An 18,452-nucleotide genomic window follows, 5' to 3' on the forward strand; every position below is an offset into this window, starting at 1 on the left:
GCTGTCACATAGTTTTACATGACAAACAGGGAACTGGAACAAAAAGTTGCTAAAAAACAGCTTGATGAAGGTTTCAGTCTCCTCCCCCTACCCCACAAGAACAAACGCTAACACGAGTAAGAAAAAAAAAGCTTTTTGTGGTTGAACACATTTTTAAGCTGCACCTCATGTTTATCATTGCCATATGTGGCCATTAATGCCGTTCTTATTCATGCTGCATCCACTGTTGTGCGTGCCCTGGGGAAAAATAAACATAGAGGCATTCTTAAGATTATGATGCAATTATATGCAAAGGTGCAAGCAAGCTGGACAAGAATGAACAAAATAAATCCCTGGAGAAGGGGAACAAGAGGGACAAGGGACAAACACAAATCTCCAAACACAGCTAGGTGACTAATGCACGACCGAATGTGTTGACTTTTTTAGTCGACACATTATTTTTAGTTTATATGCATTCCTGATCTTAGTATTGGTATTCAATATTCAAACCTACATTAGGCTCTCGGCCACCATTAGATTCAAGCTGAAATTGAAATAGTATTCGCATACCTCTATTAAAGACCTTCAACACTATGACATATTATGGGTTCTGCAGAAATGGGTCATTTGCACTAAAGCTCTGAAAAAAAGTAAAAAGACCACTATTTGAGCCCCCCTCCCCCGCTTTCTTTTCTGAAATCAAGCTTTGTGTGGAATATGACCAATATGTATGTATCATGTATTGGAAGCACCATGTTTAGCTGTCCTCAGTAATTCACTGAACAGATTTCATACCCCTCTCCCCACCAACACCAGCCTGCAACCCGATTGCTTCGTAGTGGGTTATTGTTTGGTCTACAGAGCTTCCAGAGAACAGGTCTTTAAGGCTCTAGACAGGCAAGTTAGTCAAGAGAAGCTTTAGCAACAAATAGGTAGAATTATAAGAATATTAGTTTATAAAAAAAAGTTCAGTTTATTGAGAGGCATGCAAAGCCTCGCCAAAACCCACTTACCTAATTGTCGTCGTCTCCCCGAAAAGAATCAGATGCAATCAAACACATCAAGCTTTTTTATTATATATAATTGCTCAACAACAGTTTGCTTCTCACACAAAAATATATATTGCTATTTATAAATAGTAGGTCACACTGGCAAGAGTATCTCTGCTCTTGAAGAGGGCAAAAGTTTGTACATCGACCACAACACATATATATATATATATTAAAGTCTGCATACTAACCGGCAATACACACATAAAATTGTTGGCAACCGTCCTCAATTCTAACTAGTACAGGGCAATTCAAATACATTTCACTTTTTGCAGCATAGCAAGGTGAACAAAAACTTGCTGCTACATTTCACTTCGAACCAATGTCAATAGAAATGGTGCTCACTGGGTCGTCACAGTGGACTCCCAAACACGGACGCACTTGCATAGGAAACACGAGCGCACGCACAGACCTTCCCCACTCTCCGATTGGCTGGCGTCACGCCGACAACTTGGCATTAACCATTAACAGCACTACCGGCAGACGCGCCAGTGCAACAGCGTTGTGTTTATGCGAAGGAAAGTGTGCTAGATATTTAGCCCAAGAAATAATACCGCACATAAGCACATCTGTAAATGCATGCCAGAGATGAGTAATGTTAAAGTAGTATGCACCTGAGCTGGTCTGAAAATGAGAGGGTTAAAATTTTTGGATAAGAAGTGCTTGGTAGGAGTAAGCAAATCACTTATGGTGGGTCTATTTAACCACTTCTGCTCATGTTGAATGACAAAAATATATTTTAAAAAGCCACATACAAAATGTACAATAAAGATTGAGATAATATTTAGTTCAGATCCGTTATGATGCTCATTGGAATTTCACTGTAGGTAAGTGAAGTTCACTTTTTCTGCAAAGTCACTTTTTCTGCAAAGTCACTTTTTCTGCAAAGTCACTTTTTCTGCAAAAATGTAAATAATACAATGAAAAAAAAAAGTTTTAGACGACTTTTTGTTGCAGTTAGAGCTCTCCGGTTACGCAGTCCTAAAATACTCTGAAGGTAGTCAAAGAGCTAGAATCGTAACGTCAAAAAGATTTGCAGAGCCACAGCATCTACCTTAACCTAAAAAATATGGTTGACACTAATGTCCCTACTATCTAGCCACTCCTAATAGAGAACACAGTATCTAATCCCTGCCAGGCTCTTAGTCCAGGAAAAGTTAAATTTTTCTCAGACGCACAAAGAAACAAGAACAAGTAGTTTAGCATGTCCTTAGGCAGCAGAAGTCCAGACACAAGCAATGCGCAGAGCTCACGCACAGATCAATGGTAGCATACTTTGAGGAAACTAAGCCACTAAGCATGAGCTTTGCTCGGCGAGTCTCGAATACGAGCTGACAGGTTAAGGTGGAGGCGCATTTCTTTGTACTATGCCAGTTACGAGAATAACTAACCCTGTTCTAAACTATTGTCACTGAACATCACTAGGTGACCAGCCACGGGCATGCACATAAAGGTTATAAATCTTTCTGAAAATGCATTTGAGCGCGAGAAGGATTCCTTACAATTCAGCAGTTTCAACGTGTACCCAGCTATCCTAGCCTGCTAAGTTTTTCATGCCAAGTCGTATAGTAAAGCATCTGAAGACACAACTATTATTGAAAACAGTTGCACGTAGCCATATCATTATTTCTACACACTCCTTAGAAGGACTTTTCACCAAGGAAGAATCCTTTAAAAGGAGCGATAGGGAGAACAAGGCTACAGACTCACCAGTATACCAAAATGCCTATCCAGTTCTTTCTAGGAGACAGCCAGCACCACTTTCAATGGCAGAAATTATTTAAGAATTTATATTGCCAAAACGTAAAGCACCCAGTTGCTGTGTTAAGAAACTTGCAAAATTAAAACAAAAGTTTGTTGGCCTTGTGCGGTGACAAAACTTTGAAAGCACAAGTTCAAAGTTGAGTGCTTGTTGATTAAGGCGTAGTTGTTTACAGGCAGTTATACGTTAGTAAGATCTCTATAAAATAGTCAAATGTCCATCAAAATCATAAAGTAATTAAGGTATGATAATATATTGGGGTGGGCGCTTGCTGGAGTAAAATTTATTACAACAAGCAAATCTACGGTTCACAAAAAACATAGGGTCAGTGCTCACACCAATGCAAACAGATTCAGTATTTAGAAATACAGCTAAAAGTAAAAATTAGTGAACTGGTAAGAAAACAGTAGCATATTAAAAGTTGCCGTAAATCTTCCTCTTAAATCTTGGTCTGCATTTATTTCCTTTGTAATAATGTATGTTTCATATCGATTACAATAACAGCAGCATTTCTCAACATTGATTACACAACTGAGCCTACCTATATCTTACCATAAATCTACTAAGTCTTGAAATAAGTAGTGTAAATTAAGATACGCTGTACTCAGAAAGTCACATATTGCTTATGAAATCCAATTAAAGGTATGCAACATCTTTTAATAACTTCTTGTTCGTGTTTTGTCTTATTCATGAATCAACTTTCACATAACAGTTAATCATAAAATAACTTTAGAGACTGTGGTGCAGAAAAATCAAGAAACTTTCAAGTCAAAAGAAAAGACAACAGTAGGTGATGTTCCCCATCTGTGGTCGTTTCCTTTGACTTCAAAGTTTCTTAACCGCACCACAGTCTCAGGTGTTACATTATGATTAATTATCACCAGCTCGCCTGCACACCCACTGTTTTTTCGTACATGACACTCGTTTTCTCAATACCAATATAAAAGCCTCGGCTTAATAGCTACAGTCAGTGCTTTCGATTATCTCCAAACTAAGAAGTGTCCATCCTAATCTTGAAAAACAAATGCCAAAAATTAAATAGCATGTTACTATAGTAAAGGCCCATTCACACACTTACAACCGAATAGGACCTGCAGAAATAAGACTGGTTTTTAAGCCCCTTGCAACGGCTTAGGACTGGATGCGCTGTTGTGGAGCCAGTCCTAGGCTGTTGTAAGAGGCTTAAAAACTGGTCTTGTATTAGTCGGTTATACTCAATTGCAAGTGCATGAACGGGCCTTAGCATTAATGCCGGTGTTGTTAACAGCAAACTTCCAATGAGATATCAAGTAGTAGGGCCTTAACTCTGCAAGTGCAAGTGGTGCCGACTGTGCCAATTATGCCATCTCGCACATATTATGTATGACATACTCTAAGATTATTACGTAGGGGTCAGTTATTTATGGGTCAAACCCAACTTTGCTTAATTAATAATTACCAGAAATGTTCTTTATTAAAGTATTTGTGCTTCATCAGATTTTTAGCCTCCTAAGTGGAAAAGGAAAGCACAATCTTAAGCTTATTTAGTAAATTTAAGCACCATGCATAAAAACCAGAATTGTAAGCTAGTCATTCTGATTTGCATCTAGAAATTCTGCTCACCGAAACAAAACAAGAAAAAGCACTGGCTTTTATATCAAGCATAGCTCTAAATTAACTTCAGCAAGAAAAAAAAAAAAAGAAGCTCTGCCAGGGTTAGGTTTAGTGACATGGCTGCCTTTATCAAGAATTGAAAAATAAAAAAAGAAACCGTGCCATTTATTGTTTTGATTGTGCTCCTGTACTCCCCTTTCTGGTAAGAGCCTCCTGCCGAGAAATACCTGCAGTTTTAGAAGCACGCAAGGTCTTCCTACTTCCGGGTAACAACCACATGCTATGTTGGCAAACAGACAAAAGCTACACACATAGACGAACCTGTGTCATACTGTGTCAGAAAGGACCTTAGTCGAAACAATTCTTATGAGGCTTTTGACAAATGGACGTTAGATCCACGAAATAAGCCACGCTTCAAAGTAGCAATAGTTCGGCCACCTTGGTGCTTCAAATCATGGTTGCCAGTTATCTGATCGTTATATGAAATTGCAGGAAACACTTTTCTGTTCTCCAGAAATGTAAAAACACTCAAGAAATGTAAAACACTGGCTATCTTAAGTTTAAGACGTTGCGTTTTCAAATGGTGGTACCTACCGCCGATTGCACCTGCCCAGCACGTGGTGGCACCAAAATGGTGGTGTCCATAAGATAAGTGGGGAAATGGAGTAGCACTCTAAAGTGTATATCAGTATTTAGTGGCTCTAGTGGACACACAGTGCACCACCATATATACCCACTCATGGACTCACGGCTTACGGCAGCGGAAAGGCTTGAACGGAGTTATCGCACAAGCCCGTCGAAATTCCCCAAACAAGTAACTGTGAGTGCACACTGGCAGAAGCACACTTCTCTGGGGACTAAGCTCGTCAAGTATCGCTCAGCTCAGCTTTGGGATTGTAGGGCGATTCGGCAAGACGGCACTTTGAAAATTATGGCGGCGGTGTGGTGCACATGACATATATATACATATCTCCAATAACTCTAGAACTCCAGGAATCATATTTTATCTTTTTGAAATAAGAAACTGTTGTGTTGAGTGGGCCATCAATGCTCCCAAACCTATATAGTAACTGGCCAAATAGGATCTTGCAAGACCTGGTCACAGAAACAGGACAGCTATTTTATGAATGTGCATGGTTATAACAGATGAAAAATATTTTACTGCTCGATTGCTGTTTGAAATACCCGATAACATCTACAAAAAGAGCACATATGTGGAGTAGTACATTCTATGCTTGTTTTAATAGCTGATACTTGGTGTTTGATTTCGACTGGCTTTCAGAATTTGGCTGAGACTCTCATAGAATTGGCGAAAAAATCCAACCCTGTCAGGCTTGTACTTTGGTGCACTGTCTGGTTGGAGAAAGACAGCCGGCTCTGGCGAAAAGATTGCACCCCTTACCAAACTACAGTTCCTTGAGTCAATTTGTGCCTTAGACTACACAGTTTCCAATTTGCAAAAGACATCAAAAACAGTGTGCAGAAGCTCACAGTCTGTGAGAAGCCTCCAGGACAACAACTTCTAGACTGCTTAAGACTGTTTGTACAAAAAAATTAGGACTGCATCATGTAAACATTTGTTGAAGCTGGCTCAGTGTATGGCACACATGCAAATTGAGCTGCGAGGTTGAGCCAGGTACCACTGCATTTTTACTGTACGAGTGCAGGCGCAACGAAAGTTTCGTGAAGTCTCAAGGCAGCAATTATGGAGGGCCTAGAATATTTGAGGACATTATGCTAATAGCCAGTTATAGCAAGAAAAAAGTGTGTTGTTAAAAATAAATCACTAGCATCTTTACAAGAGCTAAAAGTACACAACTTTGACCAGTAGAAAGAATGTAGTGTCAAGCTTATTGTAGAGATAAAACACAACAGATGTAGCGTAAAGCACATTGCAACAGCGGATCCTTGTATGCAAATTCTGAACACACCAGCTTCTAAAAACAAGCCCACACACACGCAGTGTCTAGGTAAAATTTTCGTATGGCTCGTGAAGTTACTTTGAAGGAATGTAAAGAGCTAAAATGAATGTGCAAAGCATTATATAAATCACAATGCAACTTCCCCTGGTAAAAAAAAAAAAAAAAAAAACTCTTTTTACAGAATTGTTACAATAGACAGACTTTCTTAACAATGTTAGTGCACAATCATCAAAAGGTGGAACGGCCAGAAAGAACTTATTTACATTCTCTTATTACAGTCCTTCATTGGTTTCGGCCGTACCGAATATACTAATTACTAATAATGCACAATAATTTGTTTTCTGGCATACACTTTGAGGTCGAACATTGAGATTGCACAATCTTTAAAAAAAGAAAAGGAAGATAGGAACGTTCCCCGAGCAAGTATTGACCTGCTGCAGCCCAACAAGTCAAAACCATGCGTCTAAAAGCAACAATCAATGTATAAGAGGACCCCGAGATTTTTCTTCGATTCATACAAGTGCTGCTACTAAGCTCGGCAACCTTGACCAATAAAATGTACGAGACTTTAAGTTAGGTAAGTGAGATACAAAGAAAACCACAAGTGACGCACGTTGCATCACTAAATGCCACTACAACAGAAACAAGGTCGGCCTTAGTGGGCTGTACAAGAAAAGCCGACAGCAATTGACATAATGCCGACAATGAGCTTTCCACCGAATTGTTTGGCTACGCCGACGCTGCACCGTACAAGGTGCGTGAGTTCCGAAGGCGTTAAAACTTTCGAAAGAATGAAGGTCGGAATGAAGACGCAAATGCTGGTTTCACGTACGAGATGACTCACGCTCCGGACCGCTCGGGAAAACGCGGTTCACGGGGGTGGTTGGCAAGACCGGCGCAACGCTCAACCGGCTGCTGACTAGGATGAGCGGTGACCAGAGAATCAGACGGGTCTCGAGAGCCGCGCCACTTCGCGCTTGGCAAGGGACAGTTCTGTCGTGAGTCGAACTTCCTTGTCCGTCAGTTTCTGCATCTCCGCCTGCATCAACTGCACGAAAGAAAAAAACAAAAATACTTTATGGTCAGCATCCCTCGCCGCTTAGCAGGTACGGGCAAACGAAACGCAACCGGCGACAGTGGGAAACGTAAGCAGGATAGTGACTTTCTCTAGCAATGCAAAGTTTCTCAGTAAAGAAAGAATTGTAAGTTGCTGCTGAAGCTTTGAGCAAAACCACTCCTCCTTCGCGACGCTAGAGGAACCGGCCTTTTTGACAGTAAGTGTATTAGCTAGTTCTCATGTAGCACGAGAACATTCTAAAAACATTCCAGGAATGTTCAAAAGAACATGAGCAACATTCTTGAAATGTTGCAAATTTACATAAGATCCTATCAACGTTGTCAGAACGTGGCGCAGGCACTTTTCGCGACATTTGGGAATGTTTTCTAAGGGACATTTTTAGAATGTTTTGAGAACGACATAGAAGATTACAAGGACATTCAATCAACATTCAAATATCCTAACAAGGTTCTAAGAATGTTCTCAGAGCATCCAAAGAACTTCTGCAACTTTCTTGAAATGCTGCAAATTTATGCAGGGACATCCTTTCAATCTCTTCGGAACGTGGCGTGGATATATCGCTACATTCAGGGAACGTTCTGTGAGGACTATTTACAAATATTTTCAAATCTAATACTGAATAGTTTCTCAGTCTTTCACTACCGTGCATCATGCTTAAACAAAAATTCAGCTGGACTCAATAAAGTTGTTCCTAACCTTCCACTTGTCCACTTCTAAGCTCAGTTAATATTAATATATCTATATTTATGAACTGTGGCATGTAACAACAAATTTTTCGCAATTGTGCTAATCAAGGGGATTTATAAATCTGCTTGCTATATGCAAATACTCCTTCAATTTAAAATTGAAAAAAAACAAACAAAAAAAAACAAGCACGAGTGATGAATGTGGGCTGTCAAGACATCGCCGCCTAACATATACTCCTGCACAGTGGCATAGCAACGGAAGGGGGGGGGGGGCTCGGCTTCAGGTACCAGGCGTCAGTGCCAGATCTCCCAGCTACGCCACTGCTCTTGCATAATCGCGATGGGCTAGCCCAGTTAAGTGCGCTTCTCACCGGGCACTTGTGAACTGCGGGGAAGCAACACCCACGGAGCTCACGGGTGTTGCTTCTCAGCAGTGCACAGGTGCTCGGTGGGAAGCGCACTCAACGGTTCTAACCTGCCGCAATCAACACTTCGAAGAGTATGAATAGCGTAGTTAACTTAGAAGCAAATATCGAATAGCATATTATTCAAAATCACTATTTGAAAATTCAAATATTCACACAACACTACAAAACTGTCAAGTGAGTTTAACGAAGAGATTCATAAGATTTTGACCAAAACAATAGCCTATACTTTTAAACACTATAGTGCCACTTGCAATAAAACTTTAGGAGCTTCTTTTGAAGAATTCAGACATTTGCAGCTGTATAAAAAAAACCTTACGAGCGTTTTTCTGAGTGAAGCCACAACATGTAGGCGAGATAAGGCTTAGGAGTCTGTGTGATAAGACTCGACAACAAGTTATAGGAGTTTTTTCCCCATACCGCTTTGAACTAAAATGTTATGCAGTCAAACCCGTTTATATCGAACTTGCAAAAAAAGTCTACCAGTTCGATGTAGCGGGTAAATCGATATAAAAGTTTTAACGAATTTGACTCAAAAATCCACTTTCTGCTGACATATTATACAATGAAATAGTTTTGCATCTTCTGTTGCTTTTTCTTCATTGCATCCGCGATAACGATATTTTTCCACGTTATCGACGGACTCCAAAATGCTGAGGTCGCTGCCTTCTATATTCGCGCATTAGCCGAGAGCACGGAGCATGTCCGAGCACGAGCACCTTCTCCTGCAGAGTGCCGTTTTGCTCTGCAAGTTGGCTTTCCCCTAAGGAAGGTGGCTGCGTTGGGGGAAAGTTAGCTAACAAAGCAAGCTGGTTTTTTTTTTTTTTTCCGGGAAGCCACGTCTACTGTCTGAAAGAAAAGAAAAAGCTTGGGCTACACCTAAGCACTTCTTATGAGTTGTCAATGCGAAAGCATGCAAACCACTCGTCTTCTCCCTTTCATCTGCTGCATACTTTTAGTCGCTGATCAGCGCATGTGCTTCCCTGGGCACGGTGACTTTAGACGCTCTGTGTTAACAGCACCCTAATGGACACGCAGTGCCAAGGGGCGAGCAGTCGTGGAAACTGACGAGCGCAGCGGCCAATGGAAGCCCCGTCGACGCACGCCAGTCAATGGGACCGAAGGAAACTAGGTGCCGTTTTCACGCTTCAAACTGATGACGTCAGCTCGCTCCATGAGACAGTTAATGCTTTTGCATTAAAAAGCCGCCAGTGTGCTCTGCAAGCTGGCTTTCCCCCAATGCGGCCGCTCGTGTTGGGGGAAAGCCAGCTTGCAGATCCAAACGGCGCTCTTGGCAATTCGATATATCATAGAGGTGTGCGAATACCGAATTGTAGTTATCGAATCGAATACCAAATCAAATTAAGAAAAAAAAGCCAAATATTGAATCAAACATCAAAGAGTGATTTTATTTGTAGGAATTTTTCGAAGTGTGCTGTGAATGAGATTATTATGTGCAGAATATGCGCCTGGTGCAGAATATGCATCTCGTACAGAACAAAACCTCAAATGTAAAAAAAATTCTGGTAAAAAAAAAAAGAGCAGCTGCTGATGGACGTTGGGCAATAAAAATCCAATTTTATGCCGCAAACATAATCTATCTGCCCTAAGCGTCGCAAAAAAAACAAAGTTACAGTCACACGTGCCTTTTTTTCTCAGTAAAAGCAAGACCTAACACTGCGACATGTCCTCTTTTTAAATTTGTATATCTCAAAACAGGGCATTTTGCAATATTTGGTCTTAATTTTAAGGAAAAAAAAGGGCACCTGGGATTTTATTTTATAGAAATAAGCAAATAGCTCTTAAATCTGAGTAAACAGGCTTAAACAATATAATCTGAAGTAAAAGAAAACTAAAACTAGTGGTTAGGTGGCGTAAATCACCGTCCAACTGCTGCTATGCATCCATTCCTCCGTCCATCTATCCTGTTTTAGAGAGTCTAAGCATCAAAGGGAAGCAAGCGAAACTGAAACCACGGAGACGGCTCCCGTGCAGATTGGTCGTAAGTACGCATGTGTTGTGTAGTTGCGTATAAAGAAGGCGAGCAAACGGAAGAGCGACAATGACGCCTGCCTGCCCGATTGACGCTTTCGACTTTTTGTCACCTTCTTGCAGTTTGTAATTCCAACACGGCTATCGAATGGTTGGAAACCCTCTCAAATCTAGGCCCACTATTTTTCCGTTCCGTGTCGTTCCGAATCAGAGTTTGCGGCTCGCGGTTCCGAAAGAACGACGACGACAAGTCGGCTGGTTTCATTGGCGTGGTTTTCTTTTGGTGATCTTGCAGCGCCGATTTCTGTGAGTGTGGCAAGTGTGTTCTACATCGGCGCTTCAATTTAAAACGAGGGGCTCACTCGTTAAAAAGAATTAGGCATGGCGCTGAATTCCAGCCTCCCAATTCCTCTCTTGAAGTGGCGCAAATGGAATGTTTCGGTTGTGATTCAAGGTTAGATTGCGTCCCGATCCTGAGTAAATCTGCGTGCTATAAAGTTTGTGGCGTTAGTTGCTTTTCTTTTTTCTAACATGTGCATTAGATTTTTGTAAAATGGCAGGACCAAGAGGTGTTTCTCGCATGGTCTGTGGAACATCACGATGCTAACATCGGGAGAAAGAACGGCTCTTTTGTCAGCTCCGCGCCGACCGCGCGTCTTGGCCGAATATATTGAATATTCGAGCGACCGAATACTAGGAATTCGATTCGCGAATCGAATTATTTGGGAACTTGCCATTCGATTTGAATTCATATATTCGAGTATTCGGACACCCCTATATATAGGTAGCGGCTACTATTTTTGTTCGATGTAACCATAGTTTTTACTATATATTATCCCTGTAACATTACTGTGCACAAAAATTGTTTGATATAAGGAATAATTCAATGTAAACGGGTTCGATATAGTCGGGTTCGACTGTAAATAAGACTGCTGATCTGTTGGCTCTAAGTGAGATTCACGTGCAAAGCACAAAAAAAAAAGTTACATATACAAATGGCCAACATCCTTTCATGGAAGTGCCAAGGAACCTCAAGAGTCTCGTTTTCAGACTTTCCCAATAATGCAAGCTGAACAGTAGTCCTCTAATTCTGTGCCATATGAGCATCTTCAGCTGCTTTTTAGATTCAAGCACAATCGCTTCCTTGACATTCGCTGGACTCCTTCCATAGAAAAAAAAAACATTCTCCATGAGTGGTACAACAGAGAGGAACTGAACACGCAGACTCGTGCCATTACAAGCTTGTCAGCCTACGTTCAAGCGAATAAAGAGGGTCCAAGGGACTCCACGTGCCGCTTTGTCCTTGAGCCAGTCAAACCTCTCCCTCCTCATATGAGCCAGCTCCTGGGCCATTGTCTCGATCTGGTCCTGGTAGCCTTGAATAGTATCGGCACCTGCGCAGCAGAAAAGGTGCAGATGCACATCAGTCACAGCTGGCTGCCACACGTGAGCCTGGTTGTCCGGTCTGTGCATAGTACTGCTAACATGTCTAGAAGGCGTCTCCGACTGCTGCGTTTAGCACCCACACCGCCCATGCATCGAAAGTAGTCAAATTAGGAAACAAATTAGTATGTCACAGGGGCTGGCGTGTCATGCTGTCAGATGTTGCAACCCTGTTGGTTGGTCGTAAAAGTTTCGGCAAAAACTATGAGCGAATGCGAGAGTTGCTGTCATCACGGTGTCCCAACTCCCGAGTGCTAAAGCTCACGTGAACTGTCAAGCCGTAAAGCGATCTGCAGCAGACCTAGAATGTGCCGCATCCAGCTCCTCTGCCAGGCCACCACAAGGATTGCGGAAAGCAACACCATGACACTTTTGTGATGTCATCGGGCGGAAATCGGGGGACAACATTTGAAAAAGCTATCGTATTTACACGATTGTAAGTCATCCCCCCCAAATTGCACTTCGGCAAAAAAAACAAATCTTTAGATGCGCATTTTATTGCAAATACGTGAGAATGGCAAAGTATCCGTTTCGAAAGCCCAGCCTCCAACACGCGATCGATGGTCGTTCTCAATCCGCCCGCGACTAGACCACAGAAATTCGCCAATAATGTTGCCGTTCATCTCCATCTGTGATAATTTTCTTGTTTTATATTACTAGCATTCTTTTGTTTTGACACTGTCCTGCCAAATGTCCCCCCCTTTGCAGTACCCCTCGTGGGTCTTAAAGGAAACCAATAAATTAATGAACTCGTCCACACTCGTGATGTCAGTCCTGTCGGCATCACTGCCACATTCTCGAAGCACGTCGATGGCGTTGTCCAACGAAATCTCGCACTTTGCAAATGACAGCATCAACCGCATTTTCCGCGCTTGCTTGGCGATCGCGTTGCACGTCATGGGAAGGGACCCCATTGCGCACTTTTGCGGCGTACGTTGCAAGCCCGACCTCCAACTCTGGAAGGCTTTCCCACCTTCGTTTGCCGTTACACTTTTAAGATCCCGCGCCATTCGAGACTCCTGTGGAGCATCACCCGATCCGATGGGTCGAACTTGCGTCCAACAGCGCAGTTGTTGGTTGCTTCTGGGTGAAGAATAGCCATGAACGCACACCTAAAACCTAAACTGCTCGGATCATGCGTGTCAATACAAAAAAAAAAGAAGAAAAAAAACGTAGCGCTCCAGCATGATCTCGACACTCGATCAAACGATGTGCACCCGTGCACAAAACTGCGAAAAGAAGCCGTGAGGAGTGAGTCGTGAGGCTGTTTCAGTGGCCTCCGGAGTGGCTCTTACAAGAAGTGCCGCCACCCCCGGAAGTCGGGCGCGCCGCGCGCTGCTCAACGCTGTACGTTCAGGTTAATTTGCGAATCACAATCAATAATACTCGTTCGCGCAAATAAAATAAAAAAAATGAGTAAAATGCACGCAAAGAATAGCGCAATGCAACAAGTAAAGGCGGCTGAGCTCGTAACAAGCCGAGGTGTTCTTGATATCGTGTTTGTTTTGTTTTTATCGGCGGTGGAATGCTTTGGTTCGATTATAAGTCGACCCCCCACTTCAGATTTTTAAAAATTGAAAAATGGGTCGACCTACATTCGTGTAAGTACGGTAAACACACCAGTCAGAGAAGCCTTCAAGGTACCATACTTACAACAAACTTGGAAAGGCTAGAATGAGCATACAGTGCTGATTATTGGTAGCAGCCGCTAGTGAGAGAAGGTTACTATAGGCACGGTGACTTGCACCACACTGGCTAGATGGCGCAAGACATCGTCTAATTTAAGGGGTTCGGCCGTGTTCATCTATTCATTGCCTTTATGCTATAATTTAATTTAAAGGGCAGTGACACCACGACCATGAGAAGGAGTGGCCTAGACTGGACAGGAATGGAAACGTGCCCTTCGCATGCTTTTCTATTGCGTCGAAGTGGCAGACTGCTTTGCACTGTGTGTAGGATCAAGCAACTCTCCCAATGCAGTATTAGAGAGTTTTAGTAGATCGTTTTGGCTCTCCCGCTACGCTATACGCTAGAGCGACGACGCTACTGCGCATGCGCGCTGCTAGCGGAAACATTGCGGAGCTGCGGAGGCTAGCGGAGGCGCGCTAGCGGGCGAAAATAGCGAGGGGCGTAGCGCGGCGTGCTAGCGTAGCTCTCGCGAGAACGAGTCTTGGCGAGATAAGGGAGACCCAGCGAGGGACGCTGTTCAAGATGGCCGCCACGCCGCGTCTACTCGGTCTGTGCGTTTCTCGATCGTGGTTCTAAGGGGTGGATTATACCTTGCTGCTGCGAGAAGTACCCGCGACAAAGCCGTTCCACGACTGCAACAGGTAGCGATTCATGGCGGATATACTAAACGCGGCCACGGAAAGGAGAAAAAAAAAAAAAAGAAGCAGCTTCGCAGATTTCGGTGCTGTGAGCGAAAGGTGCAGCCCCCTGCTCGGCCGCTTTGTCGTGAAGACAAAACCGACTAAGGAAGCGGAGCGAGCAGGCGGATATGAGGGATTTCTGTGGCGCTTCATTTTCGGTGAACAACAACGCAACAGATGAGCTACAGTGGTTGTCCTTTATTTTTGAAGATTTTTCTCGGTGGCTTTGGCATTTGACTCATATCGGATTGGCTTGGACAGCTTGGCCGACAGTTGTATTCAATTACAAACATAATAGTCACCTACTCACAAAAGAAGCAACGATTAGCACGTTATTCAATAAAAAAAACAATATTTTATTAAGATAACGACGTTAATAAAAACAGTTGCGAAGGATTGCTTTACAAATCTGTTTTACGCGAGCCCTAGTGTCCGAAAGAGCCGTTAGTGGCGTTGCGTTAGCTCTCGTAACGTTGTAATCCACTGTTGTAATCCGTGGCGGGTTGCGAACGTTCTACTAAAACTTAAAATGGTAGTTCCGCTACGCTACATATAGCGGACGTCGTAGCGGCTAGCGGATAGCACAGCGGGAGTGACTGAACGATCCACTAAAACTCTCTATTATTGTATTTACTCGCATATTGAACGCCCCCCCCCCCCTTCCCCCCCCCCCCCCTCCAACGGGTACCAATATTTCGATTTTATTTTCCCCTCGCGTAATCAACGCACCTCCAATTTTCGGCTCTGTGAGTCTCGCTTTGCGTTCAATTTAGCTAGCTACCAAGCCAATTTTCTTTCGCCGCCAAGTGGTCAGACCAAGTCAAGCCAAGCCAAGCCGCTCTCGTAATGGCCACAAGCGCGTAGTTGCGGAAGTGATCAACCATGAAATCAAGCGGCGCGCACACTGCACAAAGTTTGGGTCAAGGAATTGCCCAGCCCTAGACATTCTTTGCCTATCGGACGCATTGACGTCTACAAACATGCCGTTGTCTGTGGTCAGCTTTCGGACAGTAAAATAGTGAAAGTGGTCAGGCCTAATTTCACATACTCCAACTAAATGTGTTTATTTAATCCGCACAGCGAGGTGCACGGTGCGTCGTAGGTTGAGAGTGTCTGGTAGCCCCTGGTAACAGCAGATCTCCATGAACGAACCTTAACTCAACTTAATCCTCCGTGAACGAAACTTAATTAACGAAACTTATAAACGAAACAGCGGGGCTCGGCTGGGTTGGACTTCGTACGAGTTCTTATACGGGTGGTCGTGAGTGTCTAGCCCCCGGTAACAGCTGTCTCTGTGAACGAAACTTGATCCGTGCGAGTGGGCCTTTCGGTTGGACTTGCAACGAGTTCGAGTTCTTATACGCGTAGTCGTAGTCCCTCCATGTAGTCGCGGTATATACCCAAGCGCGGCCAGATACTATCAATGTATATCACCTAAGGATGCGTTGCTTTCCATGCTGAGTGAGCTTTGTAGGGCGCTTTTCCTTCCGCAGAAGGAACGCGGAAAGCGTCCTAAAAAGGTTCACAATTTCTAAAGCATGGTTACTGTGGCGTGCCCCCCACCAGCCGTGAGTACGCCTTCATCAGAGGAGACGTGCCACAGTTCCTTGCCATGTCATATTGGCAGCTAATATGACATTTGCACGAAAATGCAAAAATTTACTTCCCCAAATATGTGTCAATTTTTCGGGAAAAAACTTAATTCATTATGCAAGTAAATACAATATTCGTTTTGTGATAACTTAGAAGGATAGCAGCAGCTAGCTATCATGAAACGGCTACTAAACACCAATAGAATTAAGGGGAGTGCAACTGTAGCTTTCTACAAAGTTCTCTCAAAAACTAAAAAAATGTGCAGAGGGGAACGTATTCTGTGGTTGTCACTCAAAATAGCCGAGATTTAGCTAATTTGCGGAAGAATATATATTGTGACTTCTATAGTTGATGACAGCTTAAAACCCAGTAGATGCTTCGTTTCAAGCGAGAGCTTTCTGCCTCAGATAACACCTCGTCTCACGCATAGCCAAAACCAAGGGAAAGTGAATGAGTGGATGCTGGAGGCGCAGCTTCTGCTCTGTTTTTAGCCTGTCACTGACTTTAGTATGTGCACTGTTTTCCATAAACCTTAGGCCAGACGCACCATTGGGTTTGGCAGCAACCAACCAATCCAAAAGCCCCAATGGATGGAGCACGGTACTCGGGCAAGCTTTCTTCTCCAAATGGAGAGAAAGAAATAAAGAATTTGAATCTGGGTTATCAAAAGCTACTGGGCAGCTGTTCCTCCTCTTTACATTTCTTTGTCTCAAGCAACATGCGTCTTCTTCTTCGTATTTGGGGTTCTTTCTATATCTGGATCCCCCCATGCAACGTGCAGCATGACCAACCACCGTGGGGAAGGTGTCGGATAAGCACCCTCCGCAAGAGCCGCCGCCTGTGCCAGGGCAGCCGTGGCCGGGGCAGAGGTGCAGGGCAGCAGCAGCGTCCTGGAGGTCCGGCACGGAGGGACCTCTGCCGCAGGGGTGGCGCTGAGGCCCAGGTCAGACTCCACGCTATTGAGACTAGAGGTGTCGGACTCGGCGGTGCCGGACTGCTGCTGGTGTGGCTGGCCCTTGGACAGCGGGGGTGGGGTCTCAGGGCTCGACACTGGCGTGGTGGGGCTGCTGTTGGGGCGCCGACGGCTCATTCCCAGCAGCGAGGTAACCGTCGGGAAGTCCAGCCTGCGTGGATGGGTGCAGGAACGAGGTTGCTGCCTTCTTTCCCAATGGATCAAATGGACAAATGGATGGATAAACCCGTTAAAGGGGGGGGGGGGGGGGGGTAGATTGTGCCATCTACCCAGCAGCCTTAGTATATGGCCAGTTAACTTCTACCCATAATAGGACAAGCCTAACAACGTTGCTGTCACCAATCCCATTAGATTGGATGAATGGATGAATTTAAAGGTTGAAGCCTTTCAATTAAGTGGCAGCTTGCATCCTCCAGCTGTTTTTTGAATACCAAGGGTTATCTTTTACCCCATATACAGGGTGTCTCCAAAAAAAATTTACATCGTTGAATGCTCATTGCTTGCCGAAAGGTAACGTTAGAGGTCCAAACCGGACACCAAAGTTGCAGCACAAATTAATATTTTACTGAAAAGTTATAAGTGATTTTCTGCAAATTTCAATGAAAAAATGGGGCCCATTTTCGCCTGTTTTCGGTTTCTGTCACCATAGGGCTCCATGTATCCAAGAGCTCCGTCAGCCACCATTTTCTCATTGAAAGTTTTAGAAAATCACACAACTTTTGAATAAAATATTGGTTTGTGCTGAAACTGGTATCTGGTTTGGAGCTCTAGTGCCACCTTTGGGCAGAGAATGAGCATTCGGCAATGCATAGTTTATTGTTGTGGTGAGAAAAACCCTGTAAATTTTTTCGGGGGCATTCAGGTTAAGTTTTTTAATACAAATCCACTGCTTTTACAAATTCTTTACAAAGGACACATTTAAGAGCTGTGTCAGCATGCGGTTAGAGTTCTGCCCCAATTATGGAATTGTCGGGCATTTGGCTTCTGGTCTAATCACATGCTTTGCCCTGGAAGCGATGCCCAAAACGTATAGCGACCCCCAGTGTTGCTTGATGTGTTGCAGACATATTGAAAACAAGTATTTAAGTCAGAACGTTGAGTTGCTGTTCACCCTTTTCTGAAGTCAGTCTATAGGTATACAGTTGAACCTCAATTTAAGGGGAGACACCCCCTGGGAGGGTCAACTTTTGAACCCTTGGGTTAAAATTAATGAAATTTACAGGGTAGGCTGGTGGTCATGCTAGAGGGTGCAAACAAAATTTCAGGTCTGTCGGTTAAGTGGGAAGGAAATTAGGGCAGCTTCTATCAGCAACACGCCTACATTGTTTAGTTAATCTATCGTTGGAAAACTATCACAATCTTCAAAATTTTTATTCGCTCGATATCTAGCAGAATGCCTAGGAGGTGCGGCTATGGAAAGTTTTTTTGTAAAAAGTCATTTATTTCTATCAATTTTCTCTTTCGCAAAAATGGTCAACTTTTTGGTCTTTTGTGTCTTCGACAAAATGTCAACATCTTTTATAAAAGACATCCGTAAAGTGACAAAAAAATTCCATGGCCGCATTCCTTATTAAATTTCAGTCAGGAA

General features: G+C 43.4%; 1 protein-coding gene across 4 annotated transcripts in view; it reads right to left on the reverse strand.

Moving 5' to 3' along the window:
* Positions 1-1,033: 1,033 nt before the first annotated feature.
* The window catches only part of LOC8029110 (rap1 GTPase-activating protein 1), a 223,565-nt gene continuing 206,146 nt past the window's right edge, over positions 1,034-18,452 (reverse strand). Inside the window, exons 18-20 of one of the 4 annotated variants that reach the window (XM_042290952.1) lie at positions 16,711-17,015; positions 11,780-11,880; positions 1,034-7,353 (exon numbers count right to left, since the gene is read on the reverse strand). In XM_042290952.1, the coding sequence (XP_042146886.1) occupies positions 7,249-7,353; positions 11,780-11,880; positions 16,711-17,015 (511 nt within the window). In that variant the 3' untranslated portion in view covers positions 1,034-7,248. Of the gene's footprint in view, positions 7,354-11,740; positions 11,881-16,682; positions 17,016-18,452 lie in introns of all 4 variants that reach the window. The other 3 variants (XM_040223132.3, XM_029983381.4, XR_003919086.4) reach the window with 3 other exon arrangements.

This window comes from Ixodes scapularis, unplaced genomic scaffold, assembly GCF_016920785.2.
Source record: "Ixodes scapularis isolate PalLabHiFi unplaced genomic scaffold, ASM1692078v2 PGA_scaffold1__304_contigs__length_218370807, whole genome shotgun sequence".
Taxonomy (NCBI): Eukaryota; Metazoa; Arthropoda; class Arachnida; order Ixodida; family Ixodidae; genus Ixodes; species Ixodes scapularis.